This window comes from Pelecanus crispus, chromosome 5 (assembly GCF_030463565.1).
Source record: "Pelecanus crispus isolate bPelCri1 chromosome 5, bPelCri1.pri, whole genome shotgun sequence".
In the NCBI taxonomy this organism is placed as follows: domain Eukaryota; kingdom Metazoa; phylum Chordata; class Aves; order Pelecaniformes; family Pelecanidae; genus Pelecanus; species Pelecanus crispus.
The window spans coordinates 28,454,523-28,474,381 of NC_134647.1; the positions used below are offsets into that span (position 1 = coordinate 28,454,523).

The window sequence follows — 19,859 nt, forward strand, 5'->3', positions numbered from 1 at the left end:
TAAAGATGCATCATATTACAATGCTTGACACAAATATGCTGCCATTCATTCCTCTTGTGAACTACTGGAGTACCCCAAACAATAAATGTTCATTTCTGACTGGAAAGAAAAACACAGTTCTCTTGCAAAGGAGAGAGGTCTCAACAAAAAGGAAGCACAATTTCAATAAAAGGATGTAAGATAGCTTACAGTTGAGTAGTGCTTTATAGAGTCATTAGACCCTCAGAGTACCCTTCACTGCAGAAAACAACCAGTAAACCAGCTGAATACAGAGAAAGCAAGAGACAACCAACTACTATCCAATTATCAAATTAATTCCTGGTATAATGACATTCGTTCTCTTGGCTTTCATGGAATTGTATCATAGGTCAATTTGACCCTTTGGCTCATTGAATTTGGATGAAGATAATCATATCAGGCTTTATACAAATAAATAGCAAATACTTTCATGTTATTTGATGTTTGTTCATGGTATTATGATACAAGTCCAAAAGCCTTACACTAATGAAAGTCCCTCTTGCAGTTTCAGGAGTGTTGCTTGTAAGTGCATCAGCATTAGGCCCTATGTGACCGTGAGATAGCTTTATAACTACAGTCCAAACAAAAGTGAAAAAACATCTATTCTACTTAACCATGTTCCAGCTCAAGGCCCAGATTGTACCTACCATTTTGACTTTGACCACCTTATTCATGTAGAATTTTATATTACTTCAGGTTTGTAATAATGATCTATACAGCATGTTACAAATGCATAAAACTCATCAGCTTTAAAGTTCATATATTATGTAATATGTCAGAAAAGCATATTTGGTTAAGATACTATCTATCCAAGCTCAGCTAATGGAAAGTTCTCCAACAGTTCTCCACAAACGGCCTATAAGCAAAGGACTTTCCTAAGCACAAGGGAAGTATTTTGCAGCAAAGTTCAGCCCAAAACAGTCAGAATTCCACTTTTTGTAAGATATTTTTCACATTTATAACTTCGTGGTTATGACTTGTTCTTTGTTCCCAGGGGACTACTTAGACATTCACAGTTTGATAAAACTTCTGGATGTTTGTCCTGGTACATGGAAAAGGGGTCTTTGGAGACCCATTAAATAATTAAATGACCAGGGAAGTGAAATTATCCCAGGGAAGTGGCCTATATATTTCCATAGTGTGTCTGACAGAGGACATTTTCTTTTCCTCATAGCATTAAACGCCATTTCCACCCGTTTTTTCTTACCACTTTGCAAGGATGTGGTTTTTCAAAGAATGATTTAATAGTGGATGCACTCCCATCTCAGACGAATCTTTGTCTGCTGAACTACTGTAAATTTAAATCTCTTTAAGTTGCTGTTGAAGAATGTTAGTCGTACTTACATTTTTCTCTCTTGTGTAATAACTACATAGTCTGTTAAAAATATGCATTTTAGACACTTACCACTGGGGATCTTGATTTATTTGTTAATTTGAAGTTATTTGGGTCACAGTAGTGGCTTGTTTGACTTCTGGCATCTGTACAACAGCAGAAGGTCCTTTATGCATGTAGCTGGGATAGCATCTGGGGAAAAGGAACTGAAAAGGATGTGATATAAAGTAGTTGTCTTGATTTATTTCCTTCATGTACCTTGTTAGGATTTGATACATGTCTAGGTCAATGGGATTCTTCCCATTGATTTCCAGTTTGAGTAGGAAGGGGCCCTGTTTACTCCCTGTTCCACTGAACTTAGCTGACTAAATTTGCACCATGCCATGGAGGTGCCTCTGAAAGTCATACTCTCCCTGAAGAATTGTTGCTAACATGAACATTCCCCATGACTCCATCAATACCAATCCATGGTAAGAATTTTTGGGGGTGAAAAAATGTTCTATTGGTTATGGTTTTCTTCATGTGAGGGCTATTTTAGCAGTAAAGGCTAAGAAGGCAAGACTTGCTCAAACAAATTGTTTTCAAGAGTGCTATGAGGATGCAAGTGAGCTTGTATGGCAAACCAGCACCGTTATGGAAAAAGTGTAGAGTCACAAGCAGGTGAAAAGGTTGGAAACTAGCATTTATGCTGCATCACTTTTTAAGACAACCACACACAAATGAGCAAACATGCTTCAGGAACGCAAATTTGTAACTAACACTCAGGAGCTTCACAATCCTTGCCCTCAAATCAAATTTATTTGGGAATATCATCATAGGAAATACAGACAAATACAGCAGAATAAAAACACACAGTTGTAGATTGCCTTGTTGAAAATTAAATAAAAAAATACTGGCTAGATCATAACCCATAACAATATTACATAATATATCTGTCAGATATCTCAAGATAAAAATACAAAATGAAACTCTTGAGGGCTAATCTATAGCTACAGCTCCTCAGTGTGCTCAATGCAGGGGTACATGCCCATAATGCCGTGGGAGAGATGCATATACAAACACCATTTCTTATGGCCCCATGCAGTGTTTTGGTAGCGCAGCCTTACAGGTTTCAGAGAGAAACTATTGTTCAGGGAGAGGCCCTCTCAAGAAGCCGTTCTGCCATCTGAACGCAAATTTCACCCAAGGTCAAAGCCTTAAATAACACGTGTTGGCTATATCAGCCTTCTCCACCAAAGAAAATTTCTCCTCATTCAAACAACACACTAAGCTTTGGGTCATGTCCAGGTAAAATCTTGCTAAGAATAAAGGAAGAAAGAGAGTCAGCTGGCATTAAAGAAAAACTAAGGACTCTTCTTGTGTTTCAGTAACATCTACCACAGTGATTAAAACTGAATACAAATGAGCAGATAGGATTATTTATACACAAACCACATTTCTGTATTAATGAATGAGTTCTGCAGGCACTGAGTGCCTCCTGTGAGATCAGGAGCTCCATCTAGTTTCTGCAGTGGGAGATCTTGGTGCCGGGTATAATAATAACAGGACACTGACAGCCCCATGGGATGCTCTGAGTACTCTGCAGAATCTGTTATAATTTCTGCTTGTATTTCCAGGAGAAAATCCTTGCAGAGTATATAAATCACGATGGGACAGAGACACAGAGGAAAAAAAAAGGTCAAGTTCAACTATGGTAAAAGTCTGAAATTGAAAATAGAATAAAAACATTAAATTCCAATTGCTCCAGACTTTCGGTCTCAATGAACTCTAAATTACAATGTCAAAGAACACTCTGTAACAAACAAATACCTAACTGGCCTAGTTCTCAAAGGTGTCAGCCATCTTTTGTTCTTTTCAGATTTGGTGGGAACTGCAGATGCTCAACACATCTGAAATAAGGTCCCAAGGTCTCAGATCTTAAAAAAGGTTTTCCACTGCCACAGCATATGGCAATTTACAATTAAAAAAATGTCTGATATGACCATTATGTTTCTTTTCTTGTCCTAATGGCAATAAGAAACCATAAGATGGTTTACATTTTATTATAAGGGGGGGGGGGGGGGGAGGGGAAGAGACCAACATTCCCAAAAAGGATGCAAAGGTGCACAGAGTGGTCCAGGCTACTAATGATTTGCTCAAACACTAGCAGAGAATATATAAATTCTTAACTCTTAGCAAAAAATATTGATTGCGTTATAACATATATGATACAATTTCATTTGTTAACATTTCATTCGTTAACTGCACTGTACAGAAATTTGTCCATGCTAAATACAAGCCCTGGACCAGATACACAAAACAATTTAAATGCACTTTTTACATCCTATATGCACAAACATTTCTTAAGTTAAAACTATGCACACTACTTATGCATAGCATGTATATGGCTTACATATTCAATGACAAGAATTCCACCTTTCGGCATGCCCTTATTCCAGGGCTCGGAGCTCACACTGTTCCCAGCTTAATTTCAATTGCTCCGCTGTCAGAAAAGAGGCAGTCAACAGGTATGGACGTGTAAGGGTCCCTCAGTCTAGGGTGATTGTTTTATGTTTCCTTCTTCAATCGGGACAAAGCATGCCCTTGTTGAGGTTGAGCCTGATGCCTGTAGAGCTCTGGTTAGATCCCTGAAGCAGCAGATGAATAGCACATAGGTCTCAATCATCCGTCGGCCTCTGCATAGAGGGGAGTGCCACCGCCCCCACGAGTCCTCTTCAGAGCGGACCATGGCTGATTGTAAAGACTTTTTGGTCAGTGAGGTAATAACCACAGGGTCCGAAAAGGGGAACTGGGAGTGCGGTGACCCGAGCCACCCGAGCGCCAACAATACGAAGGGCAGCGTGGAAGTTTCCTGGCAGGTTCCAGCAGAGGGAAATGAGGTTGGCTGCAGCTGCGTGGGATGCCTGGGCAAGCCAGGAGGGGTCACGTGCAGCTCGAGGGAAGAGGAGATGAAAATGGAGTCTCTTTCTGGGCACAGTTCGGGCTGGAGGGCTCATTCTGAGGCTTCTTGCAGAGGTAACTGCCTGCGTGCTCCGTTTTCACTGCCTCTCAGAGAAAGATGGTCTGGTGTTTTCTTTTAATGAAACAAACACTAGCAAGGATTTGCTGGATCGGTGTTGTCACCTTCGCATTTGAGACAAACTGTGATATAAGGCCTCAGTGTCACCCTCCAGTTCTGTCTGAGAGGCAACACAGTTTTTTGGTGAAGTGAAGCAATTTTCATGTATTCCTGCAGCTGTCTCTTCTGCCCTACAAAACAATAAGCACCAGCTTCATGGTAGGGCTGACACCACTGCTGATGTCTTCCAAAATACTGCAGGACTGAGAATGTTTTAATCTTTAATACTGGATGCTATTTAGTTAATTTTAAAGAGATATTTCAAATACTGATTTGTTAAACACCAGTTCTCTCCGTATGGCAGCCACCACAGTGGGCAAGAATCATCATTCACACAGGCTGGTCAGCATAACTCTAGAACTTCCCTGTACAGTCTACGTATTTTTATTTCCAGATATTTTAAGGAAGCTAACAAGTAGAACTTTAACGTTGCATGCAGCATGGTTGCATGAACAAGTATCCATAATAACGTTTCATTCTGACTTTCCATTTCCATTGGACGCCAGTAGCAGTGACACGTAACAGCAATCCAGTGCAGATGATAAATGCCATGTTTTCACATGTCTCATGGTTAACTGGAAATGTCTGGGGTCAGTGATGCAATATAGCGAGGTCCAACTTTGGCTGAAAAAAGTATTTTGGCTAGTTTAAGAAAGCGGAATACAAGAGGAAATAGCAACAACAAGTACAACTGAAATCTTGCGACTTGTTAAGTGCCTTGAGTTCCCAGCTCAGGGTTTTACATTTTATGCTTTTAACCATTTTGTCCAATCACTCTCCACAGAAACAGGATGAACCAAGAACAAGTTGACAGATAACAGCTTCTGAGAGCACGGGGTAGGAATAGCTAGAGTTCTTCTTTTCTCCTGCAACAGAGGTCAAATGAAAATTCATAAGCAACAGATTTTTAATAATATTATTTCCAGTATTTAATATACTTGAATTGAGGATGGTTTATTGTATGACCATTTAGTCTGACATTAAGGATTCAGAGATGTAAAAGTATTGTTTTTCCCTTCTGTATATTGAATGGCTTTTAAGGGGACATAGGAAGTGGGGTTTACCGTGTGCCCATTTAAAACTTTTGTAATAAAACCACAATGGAATGGAACAAAGAGGATAATAATAGCAGTAAGTGAGTCTTTATGGTATAAAACTCTCCCCATTATAAGAAAGAAATGACAAAATTACCTGTCGTGCCTGAAATGTCAGAAGCTTTTAAGAAATCGCAAATCTAGTTCTGTATCAGTGCTTCTTTCTGCTCAGTGGCTTTTATTATATCTTCTGACTTCTTACAGTGTTTAGGCTCACCTGGAAGATAAACAAATGTGATTGGGAACCTGAGTGAGGAAGTTAACCAAGTTAAGAGAATCTGTGCAACCCTAGACAGACAGGAACTTTTTCTCCCTGACTTTTTTAAGGTTAAAATGAAGTTTCAGGCACTGCTTGCTTTAATTGCTTTCTCACCAGAGTAAGTATAGGATGGAATTAACTAAGCATTATAGTTTACCCATAAGGCAAAAGATAGAATGAAAGCAACAGATCACATAATGAAACAAAAATATGAAGACATTTACATGAGTAAGTGTTAATAAAGTGGGTTTGGGTTTGGTTTATTTTATCTTCCAACTTACTGAAAGTCAAAAATCACCCTCTGCAGCAAAGTGCTGTTTAAATCCTCTTTAATGTAGGCTTTCAAATTGGGAGTAAGCTTCTCTCAGATAATGAAAGATGCCAGTGCCAAGTTCTAAGAATTCAATTAATTCAGTCAGATAGGAGAAATGACACCGAGTGACACAAGCAGTTTTCGAAGTGATACAACATGAATTTCAAACCTCCAATCATAATATTAAGCTGCTGCTTAAACTATTCCTTCAGTAATTTTGAATGAATACAGCTGAGGAAATTATAAACTGAGATAGTAGGCATGGGGAGAATGTAGAAAACTTACAGTGTTATTTACTAACGGTATAGTAACTTCTCATTTTTAACCAGTTGACTGAGTGATCCCACTAATGATTAATAATGCTGAACTGAAAATGTGAAAAAGAAAAAGCACAGAAGCCTCAAAGCAGAGAAGATGAGCTGGGAGAAGCATGAAAGTTATAAAAATAAAAACATAGGCAGGGGAAGATTTTTGAAAGGTAGAAAACAAAGGTACAAGCAGCTGAAAGGGAAAGCAGATGATGTGTGACCTGAAAGGAAAATTGAAAGACGGCGAGTTGAAGTTGAAGAAGAGGCTCTCAGTTCAGAAAAGAGAAAGGGAAGAGAGGAAAGGGAGCGCATGAGAATGAGGAAAGAAGAAAATTAATAGCTATGAATTCACCATGGCATCGCTGTAAACAAGTGAGAATTGCTACTGATTTTACCCATGTCTCATTTCCATGAACGGTGGCAGAGTGAGCACTGCCCAGTCTGTAATGTGGCCACCAGCAGGTGGGCCATATTCTCCCAAGCAGCACTCTTCCCCACCCCCTTATTTTATATAAGTTTAGTGTGGGTGGAATGTAGACAACCAGTTCTCCAAAGAGTTTTAAAGTTTCAAAGTTGGACTAACATGAATTAGAACAAGAATTTCTGTAGATCCTTCAGCCTGCAGTTGTTTTTGGAGGGATTTAGTAAAACTCTTTATTATTATCCATAAAAACAGAAAAGGGGGTAGGGAGGGGTATGAAAGTAAAATCTGTTGATCTACATATTTAAATTTTATACTTGATGTTGAGTGGTTAGTCGAGGTTTAGGAGTGGTTTGTGGAGGACTTAAAACAAAAACTGTGTCTTTAATTTTCATAAAAACTAAATGTTAACTTCTAAACCATACATAACTTTCTTCCTGTCAATGCATCAGCTTTTTTATGTCATAAATTCTGCCCTATGAATGGTTGCTAATGGCTGTTATCTTACAATCCCTATCCTTTTTATAAACACGTTGTTTGCTCTTTTAATATAACATTCCCTCCATCCTCATGCCACGCATGAACACGGATACCTTCCCTTAGTACGAGGATCCCAACCTACTGTTCCTCTGTTGAGCCACACAGCGTGCACAAGGAATGCTAATGAGCCAGGCACCACAGCAACCTGCGCCCGCTTTGCGTATCCATGCAAAGGGTTCCACATGAGGCTGAGCACCACAGGGCCACCGCGGCTCGGAACGGTCACTAGCATTTGCATGGCATGGATGATTCTTTGATGCCACTTGCATTACCATAAATCAAACTGGCATGTTGTTGATGTGGATCTGTCCACTGCTATTTAACCTGCTTATCCTCCAGAGGCTTTCAGTTTCTGACTGCTGATGACGTTGAATGCTTTGTATAACTCGATGTGACTGGGTAGTCCTCTACTGTCATATAGTGAAGTTACTGATAATCTGTTTTATCGCAGATTTATTCTCTCCTTTACATTTTGATATTAAGGATTAATGTGGCTATCATAATGAGTGAAAAGTTAAAAGAGTGCCAATTAGCATTTATAAATCATTGAAACATGGAGTTGTTTAATTAAACATAAGCAGCTTTTAAAATTAATGTTCTAATTAATAAATCACTCAGGAGAAAAGGAAAATCATCACTTAAAAAAAAATCACCTTATAATAGTTCCACTTAACCTTGTAACATTCAATTAAATGAAAGTGAGATGATGGAAAGGACAACAGTATTATGGAGAAAAATGACATTCAGTCACAACTGGAATTCTTCTAATAGCGACCCTCCGGTTCTCCCTTCGCACTGACCAGCACACAGGGCAGAGATACTCCTGTTAATAAAACACGATAATCTACAAGAACTACACCTAGAAAGAGATGTGATACAAGGAGAGGAAAACAGTCCCTTTTTTCTTTTTTTAATGGGGAACCACCTCATCATAGTACATCCAAACATTCAGTGACAGTTCCCAAGAATGCAGATAGATCATCCTCCTCTGTGTTCCCCATCTCTTATAATTCAATCGCTTACTCACAGAAAACCAAACTGAGATTTCTGCTTTTTATAAAGACAGAAAAATGACAGCTAACATCTGAAATTTCAATCTGAGTAACTATGTTGCATTTCTTTTTACTTTCTATTTCATTATCCCAGCCCCAGCGCCCATAGGTGCTTACTTCTCCACCCTGAGAATCAGCCAGCACTCTGGACATCGCTATAGCTTTCTACCCCCCGTCCCCAGTACAGAGGTAGAAAAATCTAGCATGGAGAGTGCTAATAATGTCCTGATAGATGTATAGTGCTGCTTAGAATACTCAAATAACTCTAATATGGGAAGCAGGGAAAAAATGTAAGGTCATGTGTATGCTACCTTCTACTTGCTTGAAGTGACATTCCATTGAAAATATCTGACTTTGGTTAGAGTCCTGTCTGGATCTGCTGGCCATCAACAGAGGTGCAAAAGTGAAAAGTGGGGATGCTACCTGTGCTATATCTCCCTTCTGTGCTGAGTGCTACTGCATCATACACAACACACTCGCTCTTGACCATCTCAAACACTGCTTATATAGAGAAAAAGGAGGGGGGAGTGAGAAGAGAAAACAGCGACTGCTGTGCTATTTGTAGTTATGAGGCTTCTACACACTGCAGCAATGAAAAATCTTGCAGAAACACTAAGTATCTACATTTCGACAACAGTGACAGTTTAATGCAATTCCCTCCATTTAGAATGATATTAAATCATTTCACCACTGTGAGAGAGAAATGTGAAACACTTTAGCCTGAGTTTTCCTTTTCATATTGAATATTACAGACTATTCCAATACTCAATGCCTGTATTGCTTTTCTTTTCAGTTATCTTTAACATGGGGGCACAACCTCTGCAGAGGTACTTAAAGCTGCTGCTGCTGAAACCCAATATTAATTCATTTAATCTCAAAGAGTCAGGACCGAGTCTCACCATGTGTCTGTAGAAAGTCTGCTGCCCCAGCCCCTGCACATTACAGTTACGTAAATACCTGCAGTATACATTTTTAACTGGCAGGCACAGAAAAAGCCCACCATGTATGTCATTTATTTATATCATCTATGACATAGTTGAGAAATTAATATTAGGTCTCTGTGGTTTATTAGAAGCATGAAGTTCTGTGAAAGGGTCAGTGCTGACTTAAAAGATTATAGTATTTAAATAATACATAGAGATTTCTCACTATATAGTAACATGGCTGGTCTGTCCTTAGAAAAGAAAGTTTTAAGAATATGATGCCACAGTCCCTCTGTAAATTATTTCAAAAGACCCTAAAATATTCAAAATACTTCTCTATGACATTTAAATCCTGGGAAAATAGGGAAAATGCAAGAATGAAATGTTATTAAAGTATAAATCCAACTAATTAATGACATAAAATCAGAATGTAAATGATATTGTGACTGACCAATAAACCCCTACAATGGAAGAAGGCTCAATAGAGATGGGCAAGGGGGACGTGCCCATCAAGCTCAGGAGATAAATGGGTTAAAGGGGTGTCTGACCAGAGCTCTTGCAAAGAAAGCTGTATCTCAACACAAAGGGGAGCAGAGGGTGGCCTTTGGTTTAGATAAGCACTTATGTCAGTTGAGTGGATCCACTGACTATATCACAGTTGAGGGGATCAAACAGTGGTGTAGATGTTTCTCCCTGAGTTCGTTAGAAGGGTGTGATTGTCGCCCTGAGTTAGCCAGGCCAGCATAGAGGCCATACATGGCCTAGCCCAATATAGAGTATAAAAACTAAGCAACTAGCCAAAGAATTTTGAAGAGAGCAATGGGCTTGAGCTGGCTTCAACCCGTGTATGCCTTACTGGTGACACCCAGCATCATGTCAGTGAACATATTCTAGAGACTGGTAATGGGACTCACATCGCCATTGTCATTGAGCTGGGTGTTGCAATTGCTCTATTTTGCTAAGTGTAACTTACATTTGTAGTGTGCTTTCAGTATACTGTGTATCACTCTGCTAAATCAGAAATTCCATGTAACATGAACTACCTTCAAATAAGTAAATTTGATATTAAATATTACATCTTTCATGTGTGCAATATCTAAAAGAACCTGGTCAGAGAGTATTGGACTCTGACATTAATATGCTACAGAAACCAGGCAAAATGTTCACCAAACTCCCCATTTACCTGCGTATCTATGCTGGAAAATGAACACAAATAATCACTGAAGGAGATGGGTAAGAGTAAATTCAACATACCGCAGTGAACAGAAGTTTCACATAAAATGACAACTAAAAATGCCTTTTAATATCAGTTGCCTTTAAAAATAACACTTAACCAATATCTTTATTCTACACATAGTAGCACTCTACTAAAAATTTGTGATAGTGTAAATCAGAAATTCAGCTTCATCTTGTGGTTTTCTGACTTGAAGGACTACAAATTACTTATAAGGAGATCCATGAAAGGTTCATGAGACTAAAAGAAATGCAAACTTATTTTCTGTAGGCTTAAGTTGGCTGACCAGGGATGCACATTTCCACTGGAAAAATTTTAAGGATTCACAGGTCTAAATAGGTGAAAAGTCACTATTCTAGAATGCAAGATCCGAAGAATTGGGAACGCATAAATTCTCTGAATTTCCAATGACAACAGCATTTTGACAATATCATTTCCTGTGACCCATGACAACACCAAGAATTGATGACTACATTTGTTTACAAAGTGTATCAGATGAATAGTTTTCAAACTAATTTGAAGACCTGTTCAGAACAGAATCTTACAATGGCTGGACATGAGCTTGATCAATGGAGTGAGCAGTAGCCTCTACTTTTTACACACTCTTGCCAGCAGGGAAAGGCACAGCTTGTAGTAAAGGAGGGTTTGGAGAAAAATACTTTCAGTTCCATTTCACTTCCAAAGAGCTTTATACAGCAGTTTAAGATTTTCAGGCATAGATGTTTAGTTTCAGTAGAGAAACCTGTATTTCTGTACCAAAACTTTCCATGGCAGTCAGCAGCAACTGAGATGTGTGCTGCAAAACCTACAACGGCTCAGATGTAAATTGGGCAATCCCAGTAAGGGAGTATTCACTCATCGCTCAGCCTCTGGAGTTGCCTTAAAAATAATTTGCTGCTTCTCCTACTGTGTGATTAATCACTTGATGGAGTTATGTCTCCTGCTGTATCTCCCCTTTTTCCATTACTTGTTATTAGTCCATGGTTTAAGTACCACTGCCTCTTTACTGATGCAAGAGGTGAGCAATGTCCTCATATGAGCTCTGGCTTTTAGTTCAGAACCTTACCAATACTATTTATTTCCACCAAATAATTAAATCAATCTCTTATTTCTAGTTCATTATTTATCTGAAGTCTTTTTGAATATTGCCATCTCTCGTGAAGGAACATCCTTGGACTGGTGGAATTCATGTTATTAAATCTTTTTTATCATCTTCAAGAAAAAAATAGTTTCCAGATCGTGTTTGTCTTTGGAAATAAACTATTACAAACTCAATCACTTCCTACCTTTTTCATGAATTTTGCAGTTTGAAGTGTTAGAATACAAGGCATTCTGTAGAAAATTCCCTGCCTTAGAAAATGAATGAGATTAGCTTTCTCTAAAATAAGAAATCTCTGTTCTCATAGGAGAGGTGGAATGTAAAGATTGACAAGGCAACAGAGTGTACTAACTGCATGCTAGGTTGTATCTGACCTCTCAAACAGCATTTTTGTTGTTCAGCCATCTAAAGACCCCCAAGGACAGCTACACCACAACTGCCTTCTGCATAGTTTGAAAGATAAAAGATACAGCTTTTCCTACTGTGTTCCTCATCCAGGAGATGGGAAACGTTTCTAAGGTACTTAAATTTCAAGTTGGGCTTTAATACAAAAATTGGTGCAAAAAATACATGTCAAAAGACAAAAATGTCAATTATTAGACAACTTCAAATGCCGTGAAATTAATTTTAGTGTAAATATTTTGATTTAGGACCCTAAATTAACCATCTGTTATTTCTGATGGAAAAAACCTGTCAACAATAAAAGCATGGAGCACTGGAATGTGGAACTCTAGAATAAGTGGGAGTTCTCCATAAAAAGCATTTTTGAGAAATATGCCAAGTCATATACTTATGTCTAAGCTAAGCCTTATAAGCATGTGTGTTGTTGCTCAGACAATGCCATGCTTCTGGCACATTATTGCAAGGCTCGCTGTCATAGAAGCATAAATGACTTTTGCATTTTAATTAGAAGTGAGGAAAAAAGTGTCATTATATGCCTTGATTATTCTTATTACCCTAATACCTCAAAGCTTATTCTAACAATAAGCAAATTCAGAAAATAAAATGAAAATGCACGGTGTCTTTCTCTTACTTTGATAAGATCTATTCCTATTGCTTGGGCATCTTGCCCTCGATACTGTCTTACAGTCACCAGATACTAAATCATAGTCAACTTATGATAAAACACATTCTAAAAAAATATTTTGACATTATAGGGATTTTCTGGCTGCTCTGCTTGTCCTGCAAACTACTGTCAGGAGACTGATGTTTCTGATTAAGAGAATGACACAGTCCCATGCCTACTACAGTTAGCAAATTCCATCTACTTGAAGTTAACTCTAAAATTCACATTACATTTAGTACAAACAATGAGGTATACAAAATAATAATCACATTAGGTGCCTAAACTAAGGGAGGTGCATTTTAATAGCATAAGAATAATTACCTATTTGAAGAGAAGATGTTAGATAGTTCTGTTTTGAAAGTTTACCTCATTCTCCAATAACAAACTGCTATTTTTAATTGCAAATATGCATCTTTAAATTACTTTAAAATCATTCTTCCAGTTCACCTAAAGGTCTTGGTATTTTATGTAAAAAATTTTCTACTAGATACCAAATAGGTAATAGCAAGAAGATGGTATTTGTTTAAATCAAACAGTTTTTATTTGATGGTTTTAGGACACTACTGTTTCTACACATGCCTGAAGAAACTGTCTTACACTGATGGCTTGTACAACGCCTTATTTTGATATTTTACATTACTGTCGATGTTTGACAGGGAGATACCAGACACTGCTGCAGCTTCACCCTGGACAGCTTCATTAGATTGACTGGTGCTCTGAGATGAAGCATTACCATTCAGTGGGTCTGTATTCTGTGTTTCTTGCTGGGTATCGGTGAGATCTTTCTGGTTCGGATCAGAGTTAGTGCATTTTTCTGAGTTGGATTCATCACTCAGAGGAGTGTCGAAAGAGCCTACTTGTAGGACGATGGATCTGGGAGGACAGGTTGTACCATCGCTTCCCTGACTACTCTCATTTTGTCTCCTTGTTGTCTCTTCCTGTAACTGTGCATCTGTGGAATTTCTGCTTTGGTCTTTTTCCTGTTCACCAACATTTTTCACAAGTTCTTCTACAAAGAGGGAACAAAATATGTGAATTAGATAAGAAGGATATGCCATAATTGTTTGATTTCAGAGTAGTGACTGATAGAGCTGCACATGGGAACATTGTGAACATCGACTTTCTGCACGAGGACGTGTGCACTTGTCTGTTTAATATGGGTCAGATTCTGCTCCTGATTACACTACTGCAACTGAACTGTAGTGGCCTGCTTTCTGGTTTGATCTCTAATTTGCACCTCTTTTTTTTGGCCATAGTACAGAGCAAGGAGCATCATCAGACGCACTGTAAGCTGAAGGATGGGAGCAGGAGGACCCCATGCTGCAGGCACGTCCCTCAGCAGTGGTGTTTACCACCACAGGACTTGGAGGAGCAGAGCTCATCAGTTCTGCAACAGAGAAAGGGCATGGAGGGGAGCACCTTGCTGGGGGTGGGGGAGGCGTCAGAACTGAAGGGAAGCCCTGAAGGAAGCTGGCCTGTCAGCCGCGAAAAGTCCAAAATGCCAGCTAATACAGAGCTTCAGCTGGAACAAGTTATAGAGGGTTATGCACATGCAATCCAGTACTGCTGCCATTATAGCTACTGGCACATACAGGATGGGAAGGAAAAAACACAGGGGAAATTGTGCTTCAGGGGACAGCAGCTACAGGAGAAATAATGTTTGTGGAAGGCTCTATTCCTTGCTCTACTGGGGAGACTCGGAGAACAGTACAAATGAAATGACCCAGAGTAAAAGGAGACAGAACAGAGTAGCACAGAGAGGTGGTACCAGGAGGAATTAGAAGATGAAGAAAACAGAGAGTGGAAAACTTGTGATGGAGGGTGAAAAGTCTGATAAAAAATAACTGTACCATCTTCATGGAGGGCCTATTTCTCTTGCTATTAGAATCTCAGTTTTGTAAATTCAGATTTTAGAATCTGTATACTACTATAGAAGATACACAACACTGTCAATTTAAAAAGTGAAAGCATTGCAGTTTGAACACCACCTCCACAAAATAGCTGCATGATGTTGCACAAAATTTCTGACTTGGCTGTACACACTGTGTTAAGGAAGGAAACCAAGCACTGAGGTATTTATTGAGTTCAACTGGCAGCTCCCAGAGACTCTGGTTGTGAGTGACCAGTCCAAATCCAGACCAAAAGTGATTGCATATGACAACTGAAAGATAGCCCAGTCTGTAATCACATTTCTACCACAGTCAGCATTTGGCATCTTCGTCACCTCACTTTTCTGAATCCAAAGAAAGTTCCCCCTCAAGTACAATTTGGCCTGTGAAATGGGATGGAAAGGAACACCTCCAAACCTGAACTGATGTGCAGAAGCATGGAATAGTTAAATAATTTCCTTCTTTTGTCAGTTCTTATACTTCCTGTCATACTTTTAAAAAAATCAAGAACTTTCAAATTTGAGCAATTTCTAAATTGTTAAGCTATTTTTTTTTTTACAAACTTTAGAGACCTGCTTGTTTTGGACTCCAAATGTTCTGAAACTTGGACAGGTACTCTTTTTTTTCTGTAGCCTTCAATGCAGCTCTTACAAAGAAGTGGCTGGGCTAAAGACATTAAGAAATATGTATATGCAACTTGAAGCAAATGTGATGTTCAATCCAGATATGTTAATTAAAGCATCTGTCACTCATGGTATAATCTACCTACCTAAGGCTTTTGTCCCAAGAAACTGCTTTACGTGCCATATTTGCCGCCATATGGCAGACCTACAAGCATTTTTCCTTAACTTTATAAAAAAGCCAAGCAAATTCCAAGATAAAATATTTCAGATGTTGTTCAGATGCATCCGTAAGTTGAGGAAAGCAAAGCTGAACTATAATCGCACATAAAACTGTAATATTAACTTAGCTCACACTACAAAAGGTGGCTTTTTTAACCTGAAAGCTGGTAAGAACAGGCAGTATTTTTCTCACAGAATGGTGTTTTAGGACAATACTGTGGTGGTACATCCCCCCCCCCGCCCTGTTTCTTTTCTGTTCTGTTTTTCCCCTTTACTTAGTCTGCTTTACAATCTCAGGAATTCCAGGCCGCAGCTTTTGTGTAGAGAGTTGGTCAGTTAAGCGCCCCTTAATTGTACCAGATACTCCTACATGGCTGGAGCAGAGAGCGGCTCTGTTCTTATCAACATTCATATTATGGCTAACGAGGGGAACGAGAACAAACAGCTACCCCTGACAGCCTTGAAACAGGGTGGTATCATCACTGCTGGAATTCCAACAACAAGCCGACCCGAATTGTGGCTCAGATGGAAATTTACTGGTGATTAAAGTCAATCATCTCACAATCCTATAAACGGCAGTCCTAAGTGAGGCTCTTTGAGCTCTCCTGGACTGCTGCGGGCCGCAGCAGCATCCCCCTCTGATCGAAATGTCTCTCAGAGTCAGCGAAAACTAGCAGACTCCGAAAGTCTGCTGCTACCAGAACTCCATTGCCGGAGATCGACAACGGAGCCTGGGCTGCTGATATTCTTCACTCCTCGAGACTGTACTCTCGCCCGTTGAGAAATGCCAAGGCATTAGACGTGAGCATTTCACTGAACTCGAGGGGAATTTTTAACCGGTATACTATTTTCATATATGCATTTATAGTTGTAAGTGTGCCTGCATGAATCAATTTAAGTAGTTTTGTAGATGTATGATTTAATTTTAAAAGGAGTTTTATATTGCTGTACTATTCTTATAGCATTACTCTGCTAAACCGTTGACCAAGTCTGAGACTAGGACTAGACCCAGCCGCACCTCGGCTCCTCTCTGAGAAGGAGTTTAGAAAGCAAGGGGGTCTAGTCTAAACCTCGCGACTCAGCGGGAGCCCCCCCCCCCCCGCCTTTATTCCATATATATGCAATGCTTTTATGAATCATTTTAACTTGTTGTGATTTAATTCTTTTTAATGTGCTTCTATGTAGTAATAGAGTGAACCTTGCCATTTTCGAATCTGTAACTAAGTCACTGTTTTGATCAATTTTGTCTAATCACTTTATTAATCATTGATGATTGAGTGCTATTGAAAATATTATAATTAAATTCTGCAATTTGCTACAAGTAAATTCTAACTGTTACTAAATCAAACAGTGTAAAGTCACTCATTCATAGTGAATTGACATAATCAGCAGTATTCACAGACCTGCATTCGTGACAAATGCTAACCAGAATTCAGATTTGTCTTGGTGTAACTAGGTGGCTGACCACTTTATTCTCGTATAAGATGTCTCAGTATATTCACATAGGCAAAACCCGTTATTGTTTTTAGTTCATAAAGCTGAATATCTAAACTTAAAATTGCTTTCCTTCACTCCCTACCAAACTTAAACTGGCAAATGAAGATTAACAGTTTAATCAGAACAACGCTGATGGTCTGTTCTTAACTTGTCATGCTGGTCTCTTATTTCTATGACTGCCTTTGAGATGATCTCAAGCATATCTCTTTAAGGATGTCTAAAACACAGGCAAACTCTAACTCAGGTCTATGCACATCTGATGGATGTAGCTTTGAAATGGAATATCTCTGCACCAAGTTACACCTGGTAACATACCAGTTAAATGTCATACCTACTGCATTTAAACTGGTGTGATACTATTTATTCCAGAAGTCAGTAGAAAAGAATATATGAGAAAAAGACACTCTTTTCTAAGTATGAAAAATACTGTGGAATTTTAAAATCTGTGGAGTTAAAACTATGGCTAAACATTAGTCTTTTTATGCTGACAATCATATCTGTGATTACCATTCCATGGTGATAAAATTTCAAAGTCACTCTCAGTTAAATAAGCTTGAAGAAAAGTATCATGTCCACTTCAGAGGAGTTTGTGCAGGGAAACCAGGTGGAGTGGCTGGTAGTTGTGACTGAGACTGAGAAGCCTCAAGTACAGAATCCTCTATGATGATATCACAACTTTCATTAAGACCCCCAATCCTTTTTCTTGGTATTAAGTCTCTCATCTGCTGGATGTCTGAGTCTATGTTCTGACTTGCTTTGCCCCATTTAGCTTCAATCCCCATGAAATCCACTGCCAAAAAGATGAAAAATACTAGATTCTTATGGTACATCAGCCACTTGTGGAATATGCTATACGTGCTGGAAAAATACAGATTTCTGCTTTCCATAACCGCTAATAATTGTACTCTATATTATATAGGACCTTTATATTGTATATCATAATTAGCATTTTCTATCATTTCTGCTGTCCTATCACTCTGATGAAACAGAAATATTTAGCAGTCTTTAAAAGAGGCTGAGACTGGGACATTGACTGAATAACTAAAATTCAAGCAAGGCTCTGCTAAGTTAATACTACTAATGTAAGAGAAGCAGAGCTGGCGTCATGTTTGATCCCCAGTGCTGGACAGTAAGAATTGTAGTAAATACTGCAGCAGAGCCTCTGCCTCCATCCAGCCACGAACTGCCAGGACCCTCTGAGAGCAGCAGGCAAGGCTGCTGCCCCTCACCCTGCACTGGGCTGCTGGGAAGAGCAAGTTTCTCCTCCCCTATGGGCACACATTGCCATGGACAGCTGGAGATAGAAATGGGGTACGTTAAATGAACAGTGTAACTTGGCATTTGCAACATTGACAATATTTAATAAGAATCTTATGAATAAGTTTAATAAGATTAAACAACGTTCTTGGCCCTTTAGAAAACGCCTCTCTTTTTTTGGGGAGGTCAGTTAGGCACTGAGCATCTTAAGGTTTATCATATCCATTCAGATAAAGGCAGAAGTGTGTCGTGCAGTGCAGTGAACTCAGGGTATGTGTTATTGTTGCTACTGGTTTTGCTTTCTCTGTTTTAACTTGGTAAAAGTGCCTGGAGCCAGGCCTGTTTACACATTTTCAACGGTTTGGTATTGTTTTCTTTACAAGAACCCAAGTGTTATTCAGCAAAATTTGTGTGAGTTCATCTGTAAAACAAATGGCTTCTCCTAACTGGTCTGTTAGAGGTGACTCAATCTTATCCCTCTCTTCTATACTTCTGTGCCATTTCTGAAATCCTGCCTTAAATCACTGTCCTTCATGAGAAGCAAAAATGGCATTTGATACATAAATATGGTAGAAGTGGTGTCTTTCTTCCCTTGTGTTTAGGATGGGCTGTGGGCAAAATAATTGTAATGCATTGTTTTGTTTGGAGAACTGGCACGAGTCATAAAGCAAGAGCCAAATTTCAGAATAGTTGAAAAATTCTGGTACTTAGTAATTTTGCATCTACAGAAAATGTGTTAACTAGTGAAGGTGACTTCTTTCCTCTCCCTGTTTCACTAGATACTACTCTTTTCTCATTGTCATTTTTTTTTTTTTTGGCTTAATAAGTCTCTGAAAATTGAATTGAGTTCTTTTAAGTTCCCTTTTTTATTGTTTGCTGGAGTGAATGGGAGCACTGAATTCCTGTCAGCCAATGAAGGACTAAACTGTCAACGAAACACCAAAACTGTCACACGGCTTAATCTCTAGCACCGTGCCGTAGAACTCTGTGGTCTCCAAAGTGTTGCTGCTCTGCTGCTGCAGAAGCTCTGGTGAGTCTGCATTATCAACCACAACAATGCTTTCCACCAGCTCAGCTACATTACTGCCTGTGTATGCAGCAACACTTTCAAGACATGGTCCACTAAGTGGTGAGGAAGCTTTTCTACATTTTGGTACTTTCTCTTCTGTATATGTCCATCAACTTTCTTTTCCTGGCCTTTCTGTAATAAGACAGAGAGTATTCAACTACTATAATCTGCACATACAGGGCTTATAAAATACCTTTCTGTCTCCAGCAACTGCGCCACTTGAGCACGTAGTGACTTAATGAGAGTGAAGAGGAAAAACACAAAAGCCATGTGTAAGCAGAACATCTCTAATCAGCTAATGGCAGTGACTGCCACAGCGTTAAACCCCAGTGAAGCAAATGTCTGCTGAATCACATTGATATTTTCATTGGCCATGTTGAAGATAATCTACAATAACTTACCCTTACAGAAAGACATAATGACATTGAAGTATTAAATATTAGCAAACTACTGAATTAGAGAGGAAACCTGTTCGTCTTCACTAAGAATTAAATTATTTGAGGAATCTGTAATGAAGAATGCTTCTG

At 39.0% G+C, this 19,859-nt stretch overlaps 1 protein-coding gene across 2 annotated transcripts in view; it reads right to left on the bottom strand.

Annotated features, from left to right (window-relative positions):
- Positions 1-5,703: 5,703 nt before the first annotated feature.
- PDE1A (phosphodiesterase 1A) overlaps positions 5,704-19,859 on the bottom strand; it is a 223,123-nt gene continuing 208,967 nt past the window's right edge. For both annotated transcript variants that reach the window (XM_075710144.1, XM_075710145.1), the window contains exons 15-16: positions 13,512-13,787; positions 5,704-5,780 (exon numbers count right to left, since the gene is read on the bottom strand). In XM_075710144.1, coding sequence (XP_075566259.1) covers positions 5,704-5,780; positions 13,512-13,787 — 353 coding nt within the window. The remainder of the gene's footprint in view (positions 5,781-13,511; positions 13,788-19,859) is intronic.